General features: G+C 42.8%; 1 protein-coding gene across 3 annotated transcripts in view; it reads left to right on the top strand.

Moving 5' to 3' along the window:
* Positions 1-23,613, top strand: part of LOC119858359 (E3 ubiquitin-protein ligase MARCHF8) — a 202,200-nt gene that overhangs the window by 18,421 nt on the left and 160,166 nt on the right. For all 3 annotated transcript variants that reach the window (XM_043519087.1, XM_043519088.1, XM_038408785.2), the window contains exon 2: positions 21,142-21,325. In XM_043519087.1, coding sequence (XP_043375022.1) covers positions 21,167-21,325 — 159 coding nt within the window. In that variant the 5' untranslated portion in view covers positions 21,142-21,166. The remainder of the gene's footprint in view (positions 1-21,141; positions 21,326-23,613) is intronic.

Raw genomic sequence — 23,613 nt, 5'->3', positions numbered from 1 at the left:
AAAAACTATCATCATGTTGTCCCGTTTCCTCCCCGCCCCGTCTTCTCTTCTCTTCTCTTCTCTTCTCTTCTCTTCTCTTCTCTTCTCTTCTCTTCTCTTCTCTACTAAACAAACCCAATTTTTCAATCTTCCCTCATAGGTCATGTTTTCTAGACCTTTAATCATTTTTGTCACTCTTCTCTGGACTTTCTCCAGTTTGTCCACATCTTGTCTGAAATGTGGCATACACAACTGGACACAATACTCCAGTTGAAGCCTAATCAGCGCGGAGTAGAGTGGAAGAATTACTTCTCTTCTCTTCTCTTGCTTACAACACTCCTGCTAATACATCCCAGAATTAGATTTGATTTTTAAAAAAAAAACAAAAAAAACCAGTGTTACACTGTTGACTCAGATTTAGCTTGTGATTCACTATGACCCCCAGATCCCTTTCCACAGTACTTCTTCCTAGGCAGTCATTTCCTATTTTGTTTGTGTGCAACTTTTTATTCCTTCCTAAGTGGAGTACTTTGCATTTGTCTTTACTGAATTTCATTCTATTTACTTCAGACCATTTCTCCAGTTTGTTCAAATTATTTTTAATTTTAATCCTGTCCTCCAAAGTGCTTTCAAACCCCTCCCCCAAGCTTGGTATTGTCCACAAACTTTGTAAGTGTACTCTCAATGCCATTATTTAAATCATTGATGAAGATGTTGAATAGACCCAGAACTGATCCCTTCGGGACCCCACTCGATATGCCCTTCCAGCTTCACTGTGAACCATTGATAACTACTCTCTGGGAACTGTTTTCCAAACAGTTACACACCCACCTTACAGTAGCTCCATCTAGGTTGTATTTCCATAGTTTGTTTATGAGAAGGCCATGCGAAACAGTATAAAAAACCTTACTAAAGTCAAGTAATACCGTATCTACCACTTCTACCTTATCCTCAAGTCTTGTTACCCTGTCAAAGAAAGCTATCAGGTTGGTTTGACTCGATTTGTTCTTGACAAATCCATGCTGACTGTTACTTATCACCTTATTACCTTCTAGGTGTCTGCAAATTGATTTGCTTAATTATTTGATTCATTATCTTTCTGAAGTTAAAGGGTACTGAAGTTAAACTGACTGGTCTGTAATTCCTCAGGTTGTCCTTATTCCCGTTTTTATAGATTGGCACGATAATTGTCCTTTTCCAGTCTTCTGGAATCTCACCCATCTTCCATGACTTTTAGAAGATAATTGCTAATGGCTCAGATATCGCCTCAGTCAGCTCTTTGAGTATTCTAGGATGCATTTTTTTCAGGCCCTGGTGACTTGAAGACATTTAACTTGTCTAAGTAATTTTTACTTGTTCTTTCCCTATGATAGTCTCTGATCCTACCTCATTTTCACTGGCATTCATTATGTTAAAGGTCCAGTCACTACTAAAATTTTTGGTGAAAACTGAAACAAGAAAGTCTTTGTCATAGCACTTCTGCCATTTCCACATTTTCTGTTATGAGTATTCTGCCCTGAAGAGGTTACAGTCTAAAAAAGATAAGACTGGGCAGGGACTGAGGCACAGAGAGATCCAGTGAGCTACCTTATGGAACCACAACCAGCTCAAGTTTTAAACCAGACTGTTTGTCGACAATGAGTGCTAAGTGGGTTTTAAAACATGTTAATTAGCATGTCTTAGTTGTGCTTCAGAGGTCCTATACAACTTAGCATTTCCAATTCCATTCACAAGAATCTCTGCTCTAATGATCACCCTGCCCTTCTCATGTTGTTAAACAGATGGAGGTGGGAGTGTTCCAGTTAGATGGATGGGAGGTCTTGGGTGGTGGTAAAAGTTAAAAACTACAACACAAGAGAACAAAGGAACAAACAGTGTACCGCACTCACCATTCAAATGACCTTCACCAACAGTTACCACCACTTTGTGATATCTGACACACTGTGGTATTTCCAGGGCTGAAAGTAATAATAAATTCTCATCGGTATGGGGGCCGGGGCATCAGGCAGAAGGGGCGGAGCTAGAGGGGTCAGTCTCCCCCAGTCAGCCCATCTGCACTGCCTGGCCCCCGCTGCCTGGGACTCCGGTGGCAATTTAAAAGGGTCTGGGTCTCTGGCCACTGCTGCGGTAGTAGCAGTGGCCGGGAGCCCCAGGCCCTTTTAAATCGCCAGGCCTGGGGAAGGGGCAATGACAGTGCTTTAACGTCATTGCCCCTTCTGTCTCCCCCTGTCGGCAGCCCTGCTGGTAGGGTCCGTACTGGCAGGGCAGCTGACTGGGGCCGAGGGGGAAGGGGTAGCGATGTTAAAGTGCTGCTGCAGCAGCACTTTAATGTTACTTCTCCCCACCACCCCCATCAGTATTTCCCTGTACTTAAACTAGGAAGTAACTGTGACCTCAGGGATTGTGATGTGTTAACTTCTGGTAAATGCCAATTTATAAATGGAAACCCCTGCAAATCCATCTGTACAAGGATGTCAAATTTCTTTTAAAAGGTAGATAAGAATCAGCCCAGTTTACCGATGGGGAAATTGAGGTCCAAAGAGCAACTTGCCCAGAGTCATACAGTATGTTTGTGGTAGAGCCAGAAATAGAACCCAGGAGTCCTGATGCCCTTTCCCCTTTTGCTGTACATTTGAACCTTTGAAAAGACTTGATTCAGACATGTCCAGTTGTCATATTATGCCAATTCAAAGAATGTAATTTGTAGCTAGTTCATCACATGAATTTAAAGGCTTATTGTGATGATGACAAAATCTAGAATTTCTTTAGATTTACAAAAATGTAGTAGGTAGTAATCTAAATGTGTAGAAAGGTGCCTTTGATTTAAACACACAGCCTATTTCAGCTTAGTCTTTTGCATGATTTACTTCAGACATGTAATTTTGGAAATTTCCTGTTTGCCTGGAGATGGGGAGACACATTAGAATTTCATGCTTCTCAAAAGCAGGCTATAACATTGTTCAAACTATGGCATATTCTCCTTACCCCTGCTTTGGGGAAATATTTAAGCCTGTTAGCATTTGAAAATTTGTGAAGAAGGTTGCTTAGGCTCCTGTTGTTTGTAAGTAGCTTTAACAAACATTATCGCCTGTTGTAATAAACATAAGTGATATAGCAGAGTATTTTCCTAAAAATACATCATTGTTAGCTGTGTACAATACAAAATGTGAGTTGTTGGCATTTAAACAATAATGAGATTTTGTCTTGTCAGTATGTTCTGTTATAAATATTTACACTGTGTTTAAAAAACACAAACTTTCAGTTTTCTGTGTAAATGAATGCATTTGTTTTAAAGTTCTTCATTAGTTTTGTAAGATGGGTATAGAGAAAACACCCAGCGCTATTTTCCTCTGGGTTACACAGTTTTCATTTAACTCTTCAGATTGTGGTGGAGAAGGGGAAATAAGTTAAAACTATACGTAGACGTTGCTGTGCTGTATCATGTGGCCTCCTATGTCGAGTTAGAAGCTTGCATGCGAATTTTCTTTACTAGTCTGTAAGTATTGCTGGCCAGGGACTTTCCCACCTTGAATCATTTGATTAAAGGAAATAGTATTTAAAGTTGCAGAGTCTCTTCCCGAGGTGACAAATTTGATAATTTAGAAGAGAAATGAGCACTTTTGGTTTAGGTGTTCTGAGGTCCTTTTCACTATAGTGAGGTCTCTAAAAGTTCTCTTTCCCGACCTTTTGTTTTTCTTCCTGAAAGAAGAAAGATTATTTAGTTGGACTGTGACAATTTATAGGGAATCGTAATCTCTCTTTGCACGTGTGCTCGCTCTCTCTGCCCAACCCCCCCGAATGACTGAGCGATTGCACACCCACAGTGTGTATTGACCCAGTTTCTCTTTCTCCTTTGCAGCCCTGCATTTATTTGCTTTGGTTTTATTCAGCCACAGCCAAAGTGCTTTGATCAACCTCTCCTATCCTGGGCATTTGTTTGATTATGACTTGGAATGATGTTTCATGTCACTTCCCAAAAACTTTCATCCACCTCCCTTCCCCTCCTGCCCCCCCGTCAGTGCCAGCTGGAAGGTCCTGCTTGAGAACAATGTAAGAAGCTTCCCACCCCATCAGGCCTGGATGCTTGAGCCCCTAATTCCCATTGCCCCCTGTGTGGCAGTGACTGGCACTAGCTTGTCCTATTGATCTTTTATATATTTATTGTGAACCAAGGCTCAAGAATACCCCAATATTTCTTGTTAAACCAAATAGTTAATAGAACACAGGTTATATGGTAGCATGTTGATCCTGAGCAGCTTGAAACAGGTGACATGGGATTCAAGCAAATGGAGACATAATTAATGGCAATCAACATAGCTTCATGGAAACTAGGCCTTGTCAATCAAACTTCATATCATTCTATGATCTGGTTAGAAGTTTGCTTGATAAAAGTAACTTTGTTGGCATAATAGACTTCTGCAAGAGTTAGCATCTGATTAAAGAATGAGCACTTTATAGAATCAATATGGCACATATGAAATGGATTATAAACTGGTTGATTGATCTCCAGCTGTACCTGGAGCTGTTAGTGGAGTCCCACAGGGATCAGTTCTCTGCCCAATAGCAACGATCTGGAAGAAAATATGAAATCATTGTTGATGAAGTTTGCAGATTATAAAAAGATTGGTAGCGTGGTAAATAATGACACAGTCATTGGTGGGGTGGTAAATAATGACAGGTCACTGATCCAGATTAGTCTCGATTATTTGGTAAACTGGGTGCAATAAAACATATTTTTACAAATGCGAGGTCATACACCTAGGAGCAAAGAACATAGGCCATACATACTGGATGGGGAACTGTATCCTGGAAAGTAGTTACTCCGAAAGGGGCTTTGGAGGGTCATGGTAGATAACCATCGGAACACTAGGTCCCAATGCAGTACTGTGGCTACGAGGGCTAATATGATCCTTGAATGTACTATAAACAAAGGGATATCAAGTAGGGATTACCTCTGTAAGTAGCAATAATTAGAACACTGCTGGAGTACAGTGTCCAGCTCTGTTGTCAACACTTTCAAAATGATGTTGAAAAATTGGAAAGGATTCAGAAAGCTACAAGATGAATTAAGTCTGGATGAAACTGAAGGCAAGTTGAACTGACCACAGAACTCTTGCTAGTTTCTGCTATCAGGGCTGAACAATCTGTATGTGCAGGAGCAAAGGTCTGAGCCTTTGGTTGTGGGTGTCTCTCAGAGAAAATAGAATGTAGGGGGAGGACGGTTGGGTTACTGGGATTACTGCTACCCTGACCCCCAACTTTAAAGCTTTGCATTATTTGTTGTGAATCTTTCTTTGGCAATATATTTATTACAAAAGACAGTAGACTTCAGTAATCTGTGGCAGTGGAACCTGGGGGGAGGAGAGAGGACACTAATGCCGCACCAATGGAAATATTGATGTGGGGATGGATCTATGTTTTCCTTCCCCACTGGACACGAGAGCAGAATCCGGCTGTGTTCCCAGTCGCATGCATACACAAGGGATGGAGACAAGAGTGGAACCCAGAGAAAGGGCTGGAGTCGCCATTGCAGCACATTAAATCAGACCAGTTGTCGGAAAGCTGGCAGGACTCCCCAGTCTCTTTCCATCCACCATGGGTCCTGATGGAGATACCCGACCCAGGGAGGGGCAGGAACACGTACACGGGCGGACGGGCGTGAAGGATGGGACAGGGCACTGCCACCTGGGAGCACCAACCGACCAAGAACTGCTTTAGGAAAGGCAGTTGAAACTATCAGTGTGCTCCATCCCAGCCTGGAGCCAGCTGCCGACCCCACACCAGCTCCCCTTGTTCCACCTCTTATTCATCAGCTCCACCAACCTCCACCCCCTATCACAAGGTAATTCCTCCCTCTCCCTTAAACAATAAGTTAAGAGGTAGTAATAAAAAAGGATAATCTACAGTGGTCACCATTAAAATCTTTTCCTATTGTGCCTTTGTAGGTAGATAACATTATACCACAATATTCACAAAATCCCCTGTAATTAGAATAGGGAATAGAGTGAATGCTGCAGTTACATTAATTATTTAAAAAGGCATTATTTAGTGAAGACTGCTATAATCAACTGGTTTAAAAGATAGCTTCTCTAAAGTGTATGGGCCAAGCCTACTCCCAGCTCCTGTGCACAGCCCCTTGATTTCAATGGCAGGATTTGCCTCTGTTATCCACCCTGTTGAACTCTTGCATGACATGAGTATTTGATTGATTTACATTCACTGGATAAACTGTGCAGTGTTAATTTTAAAATAACATCTAAAAATGCTCTTGTGAAAATGCATCGAAAATAACGTGGAGGGATTTTGTTTAAACCTACAAAGTTCAGTGCTGAGGTTTTAGTGCTATTCTGAAGCTTGTTTTGCCAAAACATTGCTGATCAAGTGTTTGTGTGTGTGTGTGTGTGTGTGTGTGTGTGTGTGTGTGTGTGTGTATGAAAGAGATAGTCTACCCTTCTCTACTGCCTTTCACTTGACAATCTGCATGCACACTAATCAAGCTTTATTCTTTCCTCTTTAAACAAGGAAGGGGTACACAGAGAATCACATCACCCACCACCAATGAACAGCAGCCTCCTCTGTGATGGGGAATGTGGCAGCCATTAAACAGTGTAGAATACCACTAAACAACAGATTAGGACATGCAATGAAGGAGAAAACAATCTCCATTTGTGGGGACAGGGTGCAGTGAGGTCAAGGGTAATTACTTGAGTTAGAAATTTGGTTAGGATGCAGTTGTTAATATCTCTCTCTCCTCTTAAATGCACCATGAGATCATAATTGATTTATGAGTAGTCAGGACCTTGGGTTTTAAATTTCACCCCCTAACTTCGCACTGGGACATTGGTTCAGTACTGACTCAGAAGGAAGAAAGGCGCTTCCCAGAGTAGCTGTGTGTTCCTTGGTGGAACATATCCAATACTGATGAGGCCCAACCCTGCTTAGCTCAAGAGCTGCCAGGATCAGAGCGATATATCTGCAGCTTGTTTTGTGCAGTAACATTGTGACGTTGCACCCCATAATGCTTTATGGGAATATGCTGATATGAATGTATATATGACCATAATCGGAATATGTTTTATGTACACATGCCATGTAACATCTCTGTAAAGGTTATAATCTACTGAATACATTCCTCCCATTTGTATGCATGTGTCACTTTTGTATTTGAAGTTATGAATGTTGGCTGTATACTGGTTTGATTTTAAGTAGATTATAGTAAGGCATTTGGTCAGCTTCTTTGGAGAGCAATGTGCAAGTTAAATGCCCAATCAAGAAATACTTAATGGACAATGGACCTTGGAAGGTTCCAATCCACATAAGAAGTCTACCTGAGGACGTTCAAGGTAGCATGTGAACAATGGCTGCTGCCTGTAAAAACTGAGTCATGCATGGACATGTGACTTGCCCATGTGACTCCAAAACTCCATCTTGGAGCTGGACTTTGCATAGGAGAGAGGAGGGGGTCTCCACCCACAAGAGAGAGTCCATTTAAGCCTCTTGGAGACCCCTCCATTTTGTCTTCAGCTGGCTCAAGAGAGCCTCTCCACCCCCAAAGGATACCTGAAAGAATCATAGAATCATAGAATCATAGAATATCAGGGTTGGAAGGGACCCCAGAAGGTCATCTAGTCCAACCCCCTGCTCAAAGCAGGACCAAGTCCCAGTTAAATCATCCCAGCCAGGGCTTTGTCAAGCCTGACCTTAAAAACCTCTAAGGAAGGAGATTCTACCACCTCCCTAGGTAACGCATTCCAGTGTTTCACCACCCTCTTAGTGAAAAAGTTTTTCCTAATATCCAATCTAAACCTCCCCCATTGCAACTTGAGACCATTACTCCTCGTTCTGTCATCTGCTACCATTGAGAACAGTCTAGAGCCATCCTCTTTGAAACCCCCTTTCAGGTAGTTGAAAGCAGCTATCAAATCCCCCCTCATTCTTCTCTTCTGCAGACTAAACAATCCCAGCTCCCTCAGCCTCTCCTCATAAGTCATGTGCTCTAGACCCCTAATCATTTTCGTTGCCCTTCGTTGTACTCTTTCCAATTTATCCACATCCTTCCTGTAGTGTGGGGCCCAAAACTGGACACAGTACTCCAGATGAGGCCTCACCAGTGTCGAATAGAGGGGAACGATCACGTCCCTCGATCTGCTCGCTATGCCCCTACTTATACATCCCAAAATGCCATTGGCCTTCTTGGCAACAAGGGCACACTGCTGACTCATATCCAGCTTCTCGTCCACTGTCACCCCTAGGTCCTTTTCCGCAGAACTGCTGCCGAGCCATTCGGTCCCTAGTCTGTAGCGGTGCATTGGATTCTTCCATCCTAAGTGCAGGACCCTGCACTTATCCTTATTGAACCTCATTAGATTTCTTTTGGCCCAATCCTCCAATTTGTCTAGGTCCTTCTGTATCCTATCCCTCCCCTCCAGCGTATCTACCACTCCTCCCAGTTTAGTATCATCCGCAAATTTGCTGAGAGTGCAATCCACACCATCCTCCAGATCATTTATGAAGATATTGAACAAAACGGGCCCCAGGACCGACCCCTGGGGCACTCCATTTGACACCGGCTGCCAACTAGACATGGAGCCATTGATCACTACCCGTTGAGCCCGACAATCTAGCCAGCTTTCTACCCACCTTATAGTGCATTCATCCAGCCCATACTTCCTTAACTTGCTGACAAGAATGCTGTGGGAGACCGTGTCAAAAGCTTTGCTAAAGTCAAGAAACAATACATCCACTGCTTTCCCTTCATCCACAGAACCAGTAATCTCATCATAAAAGGCGATTAGATTAGTCAGGCATGACCTTCCCTTGGTGAATCCATGCTGACTGTTCCTGATCACTTTCCTCTCCTCTAAGTGCTTCAGGATTGATTCTTTGAGGACCTGCTCCATGATTTTTCCAGGGACTGAGGTGAGGCTGACCGGCCTGTAGTTCCCAGGATCCTCCTTCTTCCCTTTTTTAAAGATGGGCACTACATTAGCCTTTTTCCAGTCATCCGGGACTTCCCCCGTTCGCCACGAGTTTTCAAAGATAATGGCCAAGGGCTCTGCAATCACAGCCGCCAATTCCTTCAGCACTCTCGGATGCAATTCGTCCGGCCCCATGGACTTGTGCACGTCCAGCTTTTCTAAATAGTCCCTAACCACCTCTATCTCTACAGAGGGCTGGCCATCTCTTCCCCATTTTGTGTTGCCCAGCACAGCAGTCTGGGAGCTGACCTTGTTAGTGAAAACAGAGGCAAAAAAAGCATTGAGTACATTAGCTTTTTCCACATCCTCTGTCACTAGCTTGCCTCCCTCATTCAGTAAGGGGCCCACACTTTCCTTGGCTTTCTTCTTGTTGCCAACATACCTGAAGAAACCCTTCTTGTTACTCTTGACATCTCTTGCTAGCTGCAGCTCCAGGTGCGATTTGGCCCTCCTGATATCTTTCCTACATGCCCGAGCAATATTTTTATACTCTTCCCTGGTCATATGTCCAACCTTCCACTTCTTGTAAGCTTCTTTTTTATGTTTAAGATCCGCTAGGATTTCACCATTAAGCCAAGCTGGTCGCCTGCCATATTTACTATTCTTTCGACTCATCGGGATGGTTTGTCCCTGTAACCTCAACAGGGATTCCTTGAAATACAGCCAGCTCTCCTGGACTCCCTTCCTTCCCTTTCATGTTAGTCCCCCAGGGGATCCTGGCCATCTGTTCCCTGAGGGAGTCAAAGTCTGCTTTCCTGAAGTCCAGGGTCCGTATCCTGCTGCTTACCTTTCTTCCCTGCGTCAGGATCCTGAACTCAACCAACTCATGGTCACTGCCTCCCAGATTCCCATCCACTTTTGCTTCCCCCACTAATTCTACCCGGTTTGTGAGCAGCAGGTCAAGAAAAGCGCTCCCCCTAGTTGGCTCCCCTAGCACTTGCACCAGGAAATTGTCCCCTACGCTTTCCAAAAACTTCCTGGATTGTCTATGCACCGCTGTATTGTTCTCCCAGCAGATATCAGGAAAATTAAAGTCACCCATGAGAATCAGGGCATGCGATCTAGTAGCTTCCGTGAGTTGCCGGAAGAAAGCCTCATCCACCTCATCCCCCTGGTCCGGTGGTCTATAGCAGACTCCCACCATGACATCACTCTTGTTGCACACACTTCTAAACTTAATCCAGAGACACTCAGGTTTTTCCACAGTTTCGTACCGGAGCTCTGAGCAGTCATACTGCTCCCTTACATACAGTGCTACTCCCCCACCTTTTCTGCCCTGCCTGTCCTTCCTGAACAGTTTATAACCATCCATGACTGTACTCCAGTCATGTGAGTTATCCCACCAAGTCTCTGTTATTCCAATCACGTCATAATTCCTTGACATCACCAGGACCTCCAGTTCTCCCTGCTTGTTTCCAAGGCTTTGTGCATTTGTATATAAGCACTTGAGATAACCTGTTGATCGCCCCTCATTCCCAGTATGAGGCAGGAGCCCTCCCCTCACAGACATTCCTGCCTGTGCTTCCTCCCGGTATCCCGCTTTCCCACTTACCTCAGGGCTTTGGTCTCCTTCCCCCGGTGAACCTAGTTTAAAGCCCTCCTCACTAGGTTAGCCAGCCTGCTGGCAAAGATGTTCTTCCCTCTCTTCGTAAGATGGAGCCCGTCTCTGCCCAGCACTCCTCCTTCATGGAACACCATCCCATGGTCAAAGAATCCAAAGCCTTCTCTCCGACACCACCTGCGTAGCCATTCGTTGACCTCCACGATTCGACGGTCCCTACCCAGGCCTTTTCCTTCCACGGGGAGGATGGACGAGAACACCACTTGCGCCTCCAACTCCTTTATCCTTCTTCCCAGAGCCACGTAGTCCGCAGTGATCCGCTCAAGGTCATTCTTGGCAGTATCATTGGTGCCCACGTGGAGAAGCAGGAAGGGGTAGCGATCCGAGGGCTTGATGAGTCTCGGCAGTCTCTCCGTCACATCACGAATCTTAGCCCCTGGCAAGCAGCAGACTTCTCGGTTTTCCCGGTCAGGGCGGCAGATAGATGACTCAGTCCCCCGGAGGAGAGAGTCCCCGACCACCACCACCCGCCTTCTCCTCTTGGGAGTGGTGGTCGTGGAACCCCCAACCTCAGGACATCGCATCTCATGCCTCCCAACCAGCGGAGTCTCCTTCTGCTTTCTCCCCCCAGACATATCATCTGGTCCACTCTCCGCATTGGTACCTGTGGAGAGAACATGAAAGCGGTTAGTTACCTGTGTCTGTGTTACTGGAACCCGGACATTCCGCTTACCTCTTCTGGAGGACACATGTTGCCAAGCTTCTTCACTGGCCTCTTGGCTCCTCTGTGCAACCTGCTCTATATCTTTAGAGCTTTGTGCCCCTAGAAGGCTATCCTGAGTTTGGTCCAGAAAATCCTCAGTCTCTCGTATACAACGCAGGGTCGTTACCTGTTGCTCCAGACCTTCAATCTTCTCTTCCAATATGGAGACCAGCTTGCACTTTGTACAGACAAAGTCGCTTCTGTCCTGTGGAAGAAAGACAAACATGGCACATCCAGTGCAGGTCACAACAGCTGAACCCCCCCCTTCCATATCACCTACCTACTATGAGCTTCCTCAGAGACGTTGGCAAGATGTAAGCCTCACTGGGCTCACTCCAGGCGAACTCCCAGGCAAACTCCTGCTGTGAGCTGCTCTGCTGTCCCCGCTGCTCCGCTGGTTCGCTGCCGCTCAGCTGGTTCGCGAGGCTCTGGCTATTTTTAAACAGCCAGGCTTCCCTGACGCAAACACACAGACACCCTAATGCCCGCCCCCTGCAGGCTAGCAGCCAATCAGACACTCACTCAGGCTCTCTCCCTGCCCTCCCAGCAAACACACGCTCGGATACTTCCTCAGCAAGCAAACACACACACTCGGATACTTACCAGTCCCAAACTGGGACAAACTGGGACAAAGGACAGTAACTACAGGGGGTGTGAGTGATTGCTGGACCCAGACTAGAAGGAGACTAGTCTGCAAAAGGAAGCTTACTGGAACACCTCTGAGGGTGAGGTTTTATCTCTATTCAGTTTTCTTACTGTACTAGGCATAGGCTTGCATGTTTTATTTTATTTTGATTGGTAATTCACTTTGCTCTCTGTCATCACTTGGAACCACTTAAATCCTACTTTTTGTATTTAATAAATCACTTATTATTTACCCCAGAGTATGCATTAATACCGGGGGGGAGGGGGCAAACAGCTGTGCATATCACTCTATCAGTGTTATAGAGGGTGAACAATTTATGAGTTTACCCTGTATAAGCTTTATATAGGGTAAAATGGATTTATTTGGGGTTTGGACCCCATCGGGAGTTGGGCATCTGAGTGTTAAAGACAGGAACACTTCTTAAGCTGCTTTTAGTTAAGCTTGCAGTTTGTGGGATGTGGTTCAGACCTGGGTCTGTGTTTGTGGCTGGCAAGTGTGTCTGGCACAACCAGGCAGGGTTCTGGAGTCCCAAGCTGGCAGGGATGGCAGGGGCAGAAGTAGTCTTGGCACATCTGTTGGCAGCCCCAAGGTTGTGATCCAACCCATTACAAACATTACACCCTGTTCAAGCAAGGCTTTAAACACTTAGAACAGATGTTGCATAATTCATGTGTCCCTTATTCAGGAGCATTTCATGGCACTGACCAAGTAAGTTTGATGAAAGTGGAGATGCAGTGATGGGGGTCCAGGTGATGGAGCAAGAAGTTCCCTTTGAAGATGGATTCTAAAATCATGTGGAGCAGGTAGAGAGCTGCTGACTGGCATAAAAAACAAAATGTATATGTGAGTGTCGGAACATTATTCTGTTTAAGACTCACTCTGAGTGTCTGTTAGAAATTCCTGATACAGCAAGGTCTGCTGAGAATGGAATTTCAACCTTACCTCTGAATTTCCTTTTGCTTGTGAGTTAAAAACTGTACCAGGTTATTTTTCTGAGATCATTTTTAGTATTCTAAAAAGTTGTACATGGTACAGGAATCTTAATAACGATCACTGCTCTGTTCATTATATAGTACAGTTGCAATTAGTGATTTTATAAAACAAATAATGTGTAAACCTAAGGGACTATAATGGCTCCTTTATTTCTTTGTTATTAAAACGCAGAGAATTGGCATTTGTTTTCTGTTGAATGTTAACAAACTAGGTCTTAATGACTCTGAGCAACTGATTTGATGGGGACTGTTGTTTAAGCAAATACAGAGCCTGATTCTATGAGGTTGAAATCAGGTGGAGCTGAGTGCTCTGAGATATGGGCCCATAGTTTTTTCAATGCTATAGTGCAAATAGATAAGCAGTATTTTTTTCTAACAAACTGTTTTGTCTAACACAATCATACTCCAGCTCTGAATAGAATTATTTAGGTTGGAAGATCCCTTTAGTGAGTTCTCTAATGTCTCGATATCTACTATATATATTTATCTCTGACATGTAGTCCATACCCATATAATAGTGACAGAGTTGACTTCATTGTTCCTAATTGCTCCATAAAATTGTTCAAACAAAACATTAGCATTCTTGCAAGAAAACTTTTATTTTTAGGCTAGTAGCAAGTGGGGGAGGAAAAGGGGAACTGAGAAAAATTAATATCAACAAGCTGCAAAGTTTCTACTGAACTAATACACTATGAAAGTTATGTGCTCTGTTAAAGTGATATAAATCCAGCTTAACGCCACAAACTTCTGTGGCACTGCTCCAGTTTTGCACCACCGAATCTGAGAACAGAATCTGGATCACTCGGCTCTTGGCCATTTACAATAAATGGAAACGCCAACATAGGCAGGGTGGGGTAGGGAGAGAGAGGAGTGTTTTCTTTTTTCCCTAATTTTAAACTTCTGGAATAGAAAATAGGTTTATTTTTCATGTTTGCAACTGGATGTTGAGCCCATGAGCTTTGATAATATGCCTTTAACTGTGCTGCTAACAAAATACTGATTAAGCTACAGTAAAACAAAATAAAATGTAGATACAAGATCCTCTTTTTGAGAATGCACATTTCTTATCTGCAGAAAAGATTATTTTAGCTACATTAGTGGGGGAGGATTTCTGAGAAGCTCAAAACAAATAAAATGTGCAAACTGGTACATGAACTAACTAGTAGGGTTTGGAATGGCAGCGTAAGTTGCATTTGAAGCCTACAGAAAGTAGGCAAATATCTTATTCAGTTGAAACTGCAAAGTAGTAAGCAAAGTAAAAACCCAAGCAGGAATATGGCCAGGTCACTCTGTTCTTCTGGAAAATGTCAGGGGGACTCCTAACATTCACAAGTGTTTAAGATTTCACATCAACACCTTCACAAGACGAACAATGCCACCTAACACTATGTTGACAGATTGATTCACTTCTGACTTTGGGCAGGTCTTCCCCGAACGCACTCCCCGTCAACTCCGGAACTCCAGCTCGCAAGAGGCGGAAGCGGAGTTGACGGGAGCGGCAGCGGTCGACTCGCCACCGTCCTCACGGCCAGGTAAGTTGACCTACGATATGCTGACTTCAGCTATGCTATTCCCATAGCTGAAGTTGCGTATTTTAGGTCCCCCACCACCGACCCACCCACCCAGTGTAGACCAGGGCTTGGAGGGAGGGATGCCAGTTGCTGAATCCTTCACCTAATTCTTTAGCAGGTTGGGGACCCCCCGGGGGTCTCCCAGCCAAGTATTGACCAGGATTCGTCCTGCTTAGCTGGTGAAATTTGGCAAGATCACGGCCCATGGCGAATGCATTAGAGGAACACTCTCACCTAAAATAAAATAAATCACATTATATCTTTCCTTACTTTTGTTATGCAACACATTAAATTATTCAAATGGTTTTTTTTAAAGTCTAATTTACTTACTACAATTTATGCTTTTTTAAAAAATGGAATTTGACAAGTTTCAAGTCACATTCACTGTCACGTTTTCATGCAGGAGCACAGTGCTGCAATAATCAGATTGCAAACACTGCAGGAGAATGTTTATTTGTTGGAAATAATCCCATAAGAATTGCCATACCAAATCAGACCAGTAGTTCATCTAGTGCAGTATGCTGCACCAATGGTGGCCAGTGCTTGGTGTGCTGAAGGAAGGTGCAACAAACCCTGCAGTAGGCAATTATGGAATAACTTCCGCATAGGAGAAATTTCTTCCTAATCCCTGCTTAGTTGGAAGCAGTCATGTCCTGAAACATGGTGGTTTACAGCTGTTACTAAATTAAGGTTTTAAAATTGTTTTTAATGCTTGCTTTTGTAAAGCCTGGCCCTTTATTTTTAATCCTGCTAAACTCTTGACCTCAATGATATGCTGTGACAATGAATTCCACAGGCCAGTTGTGCATCATGTAGAAAAAGTATTTCCTTTGGAATTAAAAGTTTTTGTTTTGTTTTTTTTCATTTGAATTCAAGAGAAAAGCGGTACTGAAAATATTTCTGTGGACCTTCACTGTAAGAGCAGTTTAAAAATATACATATATATATTACACCCCCTTCCTTTCATTTTGACCAGTGTGCCTTTAAATTGGAAGTATCTGTGTAAATCTGCTGACAATGCCACGACAGTGTCAATGCCATCAATGAAAATGTGTCATGTAGTAGGAGAATGTGGTGGTAATTTGTTTGTATTATTTAAATTGCCTATTCAGAGAGCTTAGTTTACATTGTACATCTTTGCCTCAACCTGGATCTCATTAGTCAACATACCTCTAGAAAGGAAGCCATGGTCTTTTTGAAGTACTGTACTCACCCAGGCCTGTGAAGGGATTCCTGGCAAAAAGGAACTCTGCCTTCAAACTAGGACTTCAGATCAACAGGGGAGAGAACCCTGAAATTGGGGGAAAAACCAGCAAAGCCTGAAAGTCTGTTTAGTTACAAGCTTTTCTTATGACAGACCTCTCAGATGATTCATGAGATAAGTCCATGTTATCCCCATTTTGTAGATGGAGAAACTGAGGGACAGAGAAGTTAAGTTATTTGGCCTAAGAGACTCTTAAAGGCAGCCTCACTGCTGCTCCTGCTTCAGCTTCCCTCCTTGTTGCATGCAGATTGCTAAAGCACATGTGCAGAAGCACTGCTAGAAAGAGGAGCCAATGTCCCAAGTGCAAGCACGTTAGCCTGCTGTATTTGAAGCAGGGGTTTTCTGTGTCCATCTATGAGGTCCCACAGGTTGTAGAACGCTGATGTATGCATTATTATAATAGATTCTCACTTTTGTACCCGTGAATGAAGGCTGCTGTCATTACACGGTGGCTGCATCTATGGTATTCTCTCTTCCCTAAAATTTCTCCTCATTGCTATCGCTAGTGTAGTTCTATCAGTGGTAGCCTAATTGGAAAGAAATGTAGATAAAGATCCTGATGACTGCTGACATTTTAACAACTGTTTTGTCTACCTTGTTCAGAGCAGGTCTTGGTTCCACTGAAGTCAATGGCAAAATTCCCATGAACTTTAGTGGAATCAGGATTTCACTCCAGTGCTGTTGAAACCCTGACAGTTGCTGGCATGCTCTCTATGGTAGCAATTGCACCATTGACTGTTGTAGCTTCAATGGTGGGAATTTTTAGAAGAACAGACTCCAGTGTAGACAAAGCCATAATGGGTACAGCATGGGCAGTGGAAATTCAAGCTTCCCTAGTCACAGTCCTGGCAGTGTGCCTCATCCATGACCTGGAGGAATTGCCACTAGGGTGAGAATTGCAGTCCAGTACCCATGGCCTCTTCAGCTCTTGACTTCTCTAATGAGGCTGCCACCAAAGGGGCCACATTAGTGCCAACTGTGATGGTAGGAGTTTGGATTGTTTGATTTCATGTGGACATCCATGCATTTGGAGGTGGATTGAGATCACATTTTCCATCAGGTGGTATTTTTATACAAGTCAATCACTTCTAGTAAGTTTACCATTTAATTATGGCAGTAGAGCTAGTGATATGTCATCTTGAGGATGAAATAGTGACCCCAGCACTGAGTCCTAGGAGAATGTATTGTTTGACCTATCAGTTTGGAGTTATTTGATATTCCTATGTTTTTCTAGCCATGCCTTTAATCCATGACAAGCTTTTATCTCTCACACAGGGGCTACTAGGTTTCCTTGGCAGCCTCATGAGGGCGAGACCATATTGTATACTTTCTGATAATCTAATTGGATTAGAACTACTAGTTTAACTCTTTGAAGAATTCTAACACAAGCTGTCATAGAAGTATTATGTGCCTATAGAGAAGCAGGTTGGCTTGTTTAATATAACCTGACAGAAACGAGGTGCTTTTTAACTCTTCTGTTGTTCCCAGTGTAGCCATAAGGCTCAACAGCCTGTAAATTGCATGCTCCCCCTTAGGCTATGTCTACACTTATCATGATAAGGGGGATTGTTGGGGATTGGTCCTGCTTTGAGCAGGGGTTTGGACTAGATGACCTCCTGTGGTCCCTTCCAACCCTGATATTATATGATGTAGAGAACAGGCAATGCACAAGTAGCTACATGCCACTAAGAAAGGCAGGCTATGTCCACACTTGTCATTGAGGTGCCCGTGTGTTGCTACACTCTGCAATAAAAGGCTCAGAGAGCAGTGGATAGTGGGAAGGGAAGACCCTGGCAGGAGGGGAGCTGCCAGAGCCTTTCATTCTGTGGGAGAAAAGCTCCAGCAGAGGGACACTACATTGCTTAAAAATAGCAGTGTTGACCAGAGAGGCACTGCATGGAGAGAGCCCCTGTAGGGTATATATATCCTGGGGGTGCAGGCATGTAGGGCACTCTACTCTACCCACCTAAATCATGTCTCACCATCTACACTGCTATTTATACCCATGCTAGCTGGGCACTATCTGTACTCTACATGCTGCCTACTCTAACTTTAGAGATGGGTACAGGACTGATTCCCCCTCTAATCCTCAGCATTAATAGCATAAGGAGGGCAATTTACTGTACATATTTTCATTAGTAGATCAACTATTTTGCTTCATTTCCTTTGTGCACTTGGGAAAAGTAACTTCCACTCTTGGTTTGTTTACTGCAGTTTGATAGTCTTGTCTCACTCCTCCTGTGGTTATATACTGTCCGGCTTTTATCATCTGGCACCTTTTGGAAAATGAGGCTAAAGAGGTTCATGTCAGACAAATGGGCATGCGTCACATTTTATTTGTGCTCTGACTTGGATTAACTATTGCTGATAAGTCCCACATGCACTCACCTTCTCCCCAAACCCTCTACAACGAAGGAAATACCGTGTCTGAAAAATTTGCTCTTCATTCATCTGAGAGGAATAAACATAGAGGATACTTTTTTTTCTTTTCCACGTGCTTGACATCTAAATGCTATGCATGCATTACCTTCAGTGATTTGATATGCCTTATAATTGCTAGCATTCTTCTATATATGCTATGGGCCAGATCCCCACACTGGTGTATACCTGTATCTCCATTGAGGTCAACCTGGCCCCATATGTGGGCAGGCAGAATGATCCAGCAGATAGACCACAAGAAACGGGTTCTATTCCTGGCTCTGCTACTGGCTTGTTGTATGACCTTGGTTAAGTCTATTCATTTTCTGTACCTCAGTTTCTCCATCTGTAAAATTAGGATATTGAGGACATCAACCCCATTATATAGTGCCTTGGGATTTACAGCTGAAAAGAGCTATAAAAGTATGTAGCAGTAGTTAACTACCTGCATTGACATTGTGAGGGTTAAAGGCATTTCCTGCTGCCATTCTAGTCAGTGGCAAAGCTCCAGATAACTTTAATGGGAACAGAATCAGTCCTATGCAGAATTAGAAGTCCTTGGAAGCCTGGCCTTTCTTTAAAATGTTCAATTAAACATTATTTCATAATATATTTGTACAATATGTGTTAAGCAAAGACACTGAGTACTGGGTAATACCACTTCCATGTGGATGAGCTCTATAATATATTGGATCCCTATCTGCACACCTCCATTTTCAGCTGTCACAGAGTTTTAAATATCCAAACCCAAAGTTGCAGTTTTCTTTTGTTTCCATAATATATCTTGATTCATGTAGTCTTATTTAATGCAGCCCCTGTTGTGTTAATTCCTCTCTAATCCCTTCCTTTAAATACCATTGATTGTACTTAATTTGTTGCTGGGTAGATTCAAACTAAACACTCTGTGACGTGAAGTATTTCTAATTTTTTCATTTAATAGAAACTTGCTAATCTAATAAAAGGTGTTGCTAATTATTTTTTGCTTTTCAGATCACTATTACTAATTTGGCAATACGTGTTTCTCGAATTTTAAACATGAGGCAAACTATTGCTCTCTTGATTGTCTACTTGTGATACTGATAACTCTTTGTTTTGGTGGAAAGTTATGCTAATGAAAGAAGGATGTATGTGTGTACAGTACCTAACACAATGGGTTTCTGATTGGTGGCTCAGGGTGCTAGGCACTACTGCAATAAAAATAGCAATCATCATGTTTCATAGTATTCTTGTGTTTGACTCCTCTTTCAAGAGATTTCTTCCCACTGCTAATGTATGAATATTATTTCTACAAATGCCAAGAGAAGTTACAAAGCGCACTTCTGTATAAATGTATCATTTCTGTTTCTTTTAATTTGAGGACATGAAAGGAGTTGGATAGAGCTGTTTGAAATATATAATTTTTAAAAAAATTCATTTAAAATGGCTTTTTTCCAATAGAGTCTTTTCTTGTTGGTCAATATTTTCTTGGGGTGTGGTTCTGATGAGAAAACTAAAACTGAAGAAGAGCTCTGTGTAAGCTTCAAAGCGTGTCTCTTCCACCAATAATAAAAGCTATTTCCTCACCTACTTGGTTTTTCTCAGACATTGAAAATGTTTACCAACACCCCCCAATTGGTTTTTGAAAACCTATCTAGATAAGTATAAATTTTCAATTTGTTTTTTTTTCCTAATGAAAAAGCCAGAAATGTCTTCATGGGAAATTTCCAGGATAATTTTGTTTGTAATTTCCTATGAAAAAGAATTGGTATGTTTTGTTTGAGCAGCTCTAGTACGGGAATTACAGTACAGCCCTGGAAATGGAAATCCTGCTTTCATATCGACACAGCAAGTGCAACACAATCAGTGACAGTGCAAACTTCTCTTCCCTGATCTGGAGTGACTACCTCAGGTAGTAGGGAAAGGTAGTTTTAGTCTCTATGGGTCATTCTTGTTTTGATCTCTTTGGTAGCAATTATGGTGCTTTGTCCATTAGGAACTGGACAGAGGCCACCAGCTTGCTCAGTTTTATTCTGTATACAGCACTCACTCATCACCATAGTGTCCGAGCGCCTTAATTGCTATTCACAGCTGCATCATTATAGTTAATTCTGCAAAACAGTTTGTCATAACATCCTATTTCCACATTGTGGGCTAAAACTTTGCATGCTTAGGGCTGCACTACATTGAAAAGTTACATTGGCATAACTATATATGTCTCGGGTGTGAAAAATCTACACCCCGGAGACATGCAGTTAAGCTGATTTAACCCCCTTTCTTTAGAGCAAGGTCTCGAAATTTGGAGAGGGAAATGGGGAATGACTGGGAGCCAGTTGTCTGGGAGGGGATATACTGAGATTAGCTGAGGAACTAGAAAGAGGGGTGGGGGGAAATTGGGGACTGGGTGGACCAAGAGAACCTGGGAACCTAGGAACCTGATGGGGAGGAGAATGGGAGACAGATCTGACAAGGAGGAAGGGGTGAAGGGAGAACTGGGACTGCTGAATAAAGAGACTAGAACAAGGAGCCGGGAAGAGGGGGAGCCTGGGACAAGGAGCCCGAGTTGGGATTTAGATTGGATAAGGAGCCTGAGGGAGGAGACTGGGATTGGGAGCCAGATTGGAGTAGGGGGGAGCAAGAAGCGGGAACTGGTTCTGACTGGGCAAGAAGACTGGGCAACATTATTAAGATAGCCAAGTAAAGTACTCAAAAGTTAGGAAATACCAGAATTAAGATTGTCCATGAAAAGCTCCATAACCCCAGTTCCGTCTCCATCCTGGGTGTGGATTGGAATCTCTGCCCTAGGTGTGAACATGTCTGCCTCCGAATTTCAATTCCTGATCCAGCCAGTGTGCGAAAGCTTACTTCTGTTCTATTATCCAAAGAGCAGATATGAAGTGTTAGTCTGATTTGTTGTTTAACTTGTATGGTTAAATAATACATCAGAATAATTGAATTTCAAACAATGCTAACACTTTTCATTCTTTCTTTAGGTACAAGGCCCAGCAATGGCACTAAATGAGCCTGCATCAAAGATTCCTTCCTTTAAATGAGAGGACCAAACAGGACGGTGTGATGAACATGCCACTGCATCAGATCTCTGTGATTCCAGCTCGGGATGTCACCTCTTCCAGAGTCTCTCGGAGCAAGACCAAAGAAAAAGAGAGAGAGGAACAGGTAATGTCAGAACCTTGTTTTCATAGGAAATTATCCCAACCCTTTCTTACTAATAATGATAACAGTTCTTTATCAAATTACCACATGGGGCCTCATTCTGCGTACTTTCTGCACCAAAATTTCCATTAATATTGTGAGTATTGACTGCAAAGGAATTCCTGGCCCGTTTTGTTCCTTTATTGTTGTATTAATCGTTTAAACAATCATTTGCACAAGACTGGGGATCGCTGTGGTCTAACGTCAGCAAAATACAAATTTCAGCCATCCATTCTGCATGAGAATTAAAGACAGCAGGGTGTATTGTGTGCAGGGTGTGATGGTATTATTAGTGAGCTTGCAGTGTGATAGCTTCTGCTGCTGTTCATTTTTTGCACTAAATAGTATGATGGGTATGCAAGTAAGTGAGTGTTTTGACTCTTGTGTACTTCATCTTTAAATTTTCATGGGCTCTGCTTTTGGCATTGACTGGCAGCCATATTGTGGTCCGCACAGAATGGACTATTACAGTGGGGAGAGACAAACCCTAGGCACTCTCCTGGAGACTTCACTTTTGTTCTTTGTTTTTCTTGTTGTGATCTGAGGGAAAAGAAGACTTAAAGCATCTGTTCTTCTTTGTGTAGAGTGAAACATAACACCAAAAAAGTAGGAGACTGATTGATTGGATTCTAATGACTGAACCACTTGACAGTCTTTCTTTTCTAGCATATCATGTCGTTGTGCCATACACAACAATTCTATTTAGTCTAACTGTGCCTCCATCCAAGCCAAAGATTTTATTACGTATCAATATAATAGTAAAAAATGTACTGTATGTTTGCATTTTGGGTCATCTGCAAATTTCAAAACATTCCTAGGTGTTTTTAAACGTTTACTGTCACAAAAAACAGATCAAAAGAATATTCATATAATGGAACAAACCCAGGAGAGGGAAATTTCACAGGTTAGGATTAAATGTTCAGGAAAGGCCAAATTCTGATGCGATGTAAATTACAAATGGGCTATGTGGGCATAATTTACATGGTAAAGATCTAGAAGGGCAGGGTTGTAGCAGGAAGAGCAACCAGCAAGAGGGTGTAAGAAAGGATGGAACAAAGAAAGCCATGGCTATCTTCTTATGCTCTCCGGCTACAACCCCTCTGCCCCCTTCTATCGCTTTGCTGTATGAATTACATCTACTTAGCCCGTAAGTAAATATTAACTATCTAAGTCAGTATGGGTAACTTGCCCCATAGTTTGTTGCCTCTGGATTTTGCTCTACATGCTTAATAACATCTCTTTAAAAAAAACAACAGATTTTAACCCTTATGGTTTGTATCTCGGCAAGCATTTGGGGGCAGGTTGGGTGGCGTGAGTCTGCTTTCTGTCTGAAGGTCCAGGCTGGAAGCTAGTCCTGCTTGGTTGTGGAACATCCTCTCCTAGGAGATGGACTAGAGTCTCACATTTGCTACCTGTAGCACAAGGTGTTTCTTCCAGTTCTAGTTCTAAGTGGTTGATCTGTGGTCTCCTTCATTACAGAATACTTTTTCACTCCATTCCTCTTCTGTATGGAATCGGCCTATTCCATGTAGTAACATCACATTCTCCAACCTGGAAGATAAGGAGTTTGTTTTACGCCCTAGCAAACAAGCACTAAGTATGAGTTGATGACCCTCCAGTGCGGATCATACGAATTAGCTGCAATCATGCCTGGTGTCTACTTGTGGGATCTGTTTATCCTTTTGCAGTCCCAGCAGTGAGAGTCCCAGGTCTGTTTCTAAACCTGTTTTTCCTCTTTGGCAGCAGGCTCTGCTACTTCCATATACGAAAGCTCCTTCTATACATTTTCTTGATGATATTTAGTCAGAAGGGTTGATTAACTTTTTCTCTTATTGGTGAGTTACTAGAGCGTGTGATATTAAAGTTAAACTGGAGAAAATCTGTTTCTTTAAAATAGGGATTCTGTGAGGAAATCACTGCAGAGGAAAGAAAGACTCTGGGCTTCGTAACTCAAACCCTGTAATTATGCACTAGCATGCCTTTAATGGACACCTCTTCCAAACCCCTGGTAGTTAGTGTTTGGCTTATGCCCTGATTATGGTCTCCTAGCTAATGTAATTGTAGATATCCTTAATTATCAATATAAATGCTGAAGGAAACATTTCAAGTTGGAAATTTCCCAACTTCCTGTATCCTGCTATTGGTAATCAAGGTCAAGATGTGGTTTTGTTACTCCAGCTCAGTGCTTGTTTAACTTTCAAAATAAAATAATAACTTCCCTTGTCATAGGGTGAGTTTTTTGGGCTAATGCT

This window comes from Dermochelys coriacea, chromosome 7 (genome assembly GCF_009764565.3).
Source record: "Dermochelys coriacea isolate rDerCor1 chromosome 7, rDerCor1.pri.v4, whole genome shotgun sequence".
NCBI classification, from domain to species: Eukaryota; Metazoa; Chordata; order Testudines; family Dermochelyidae; genus Dermochelys; species Dermochelys coriacea.
This window is presented reverse-complemented; position numbering and strand designations above follow the sequence as displayed.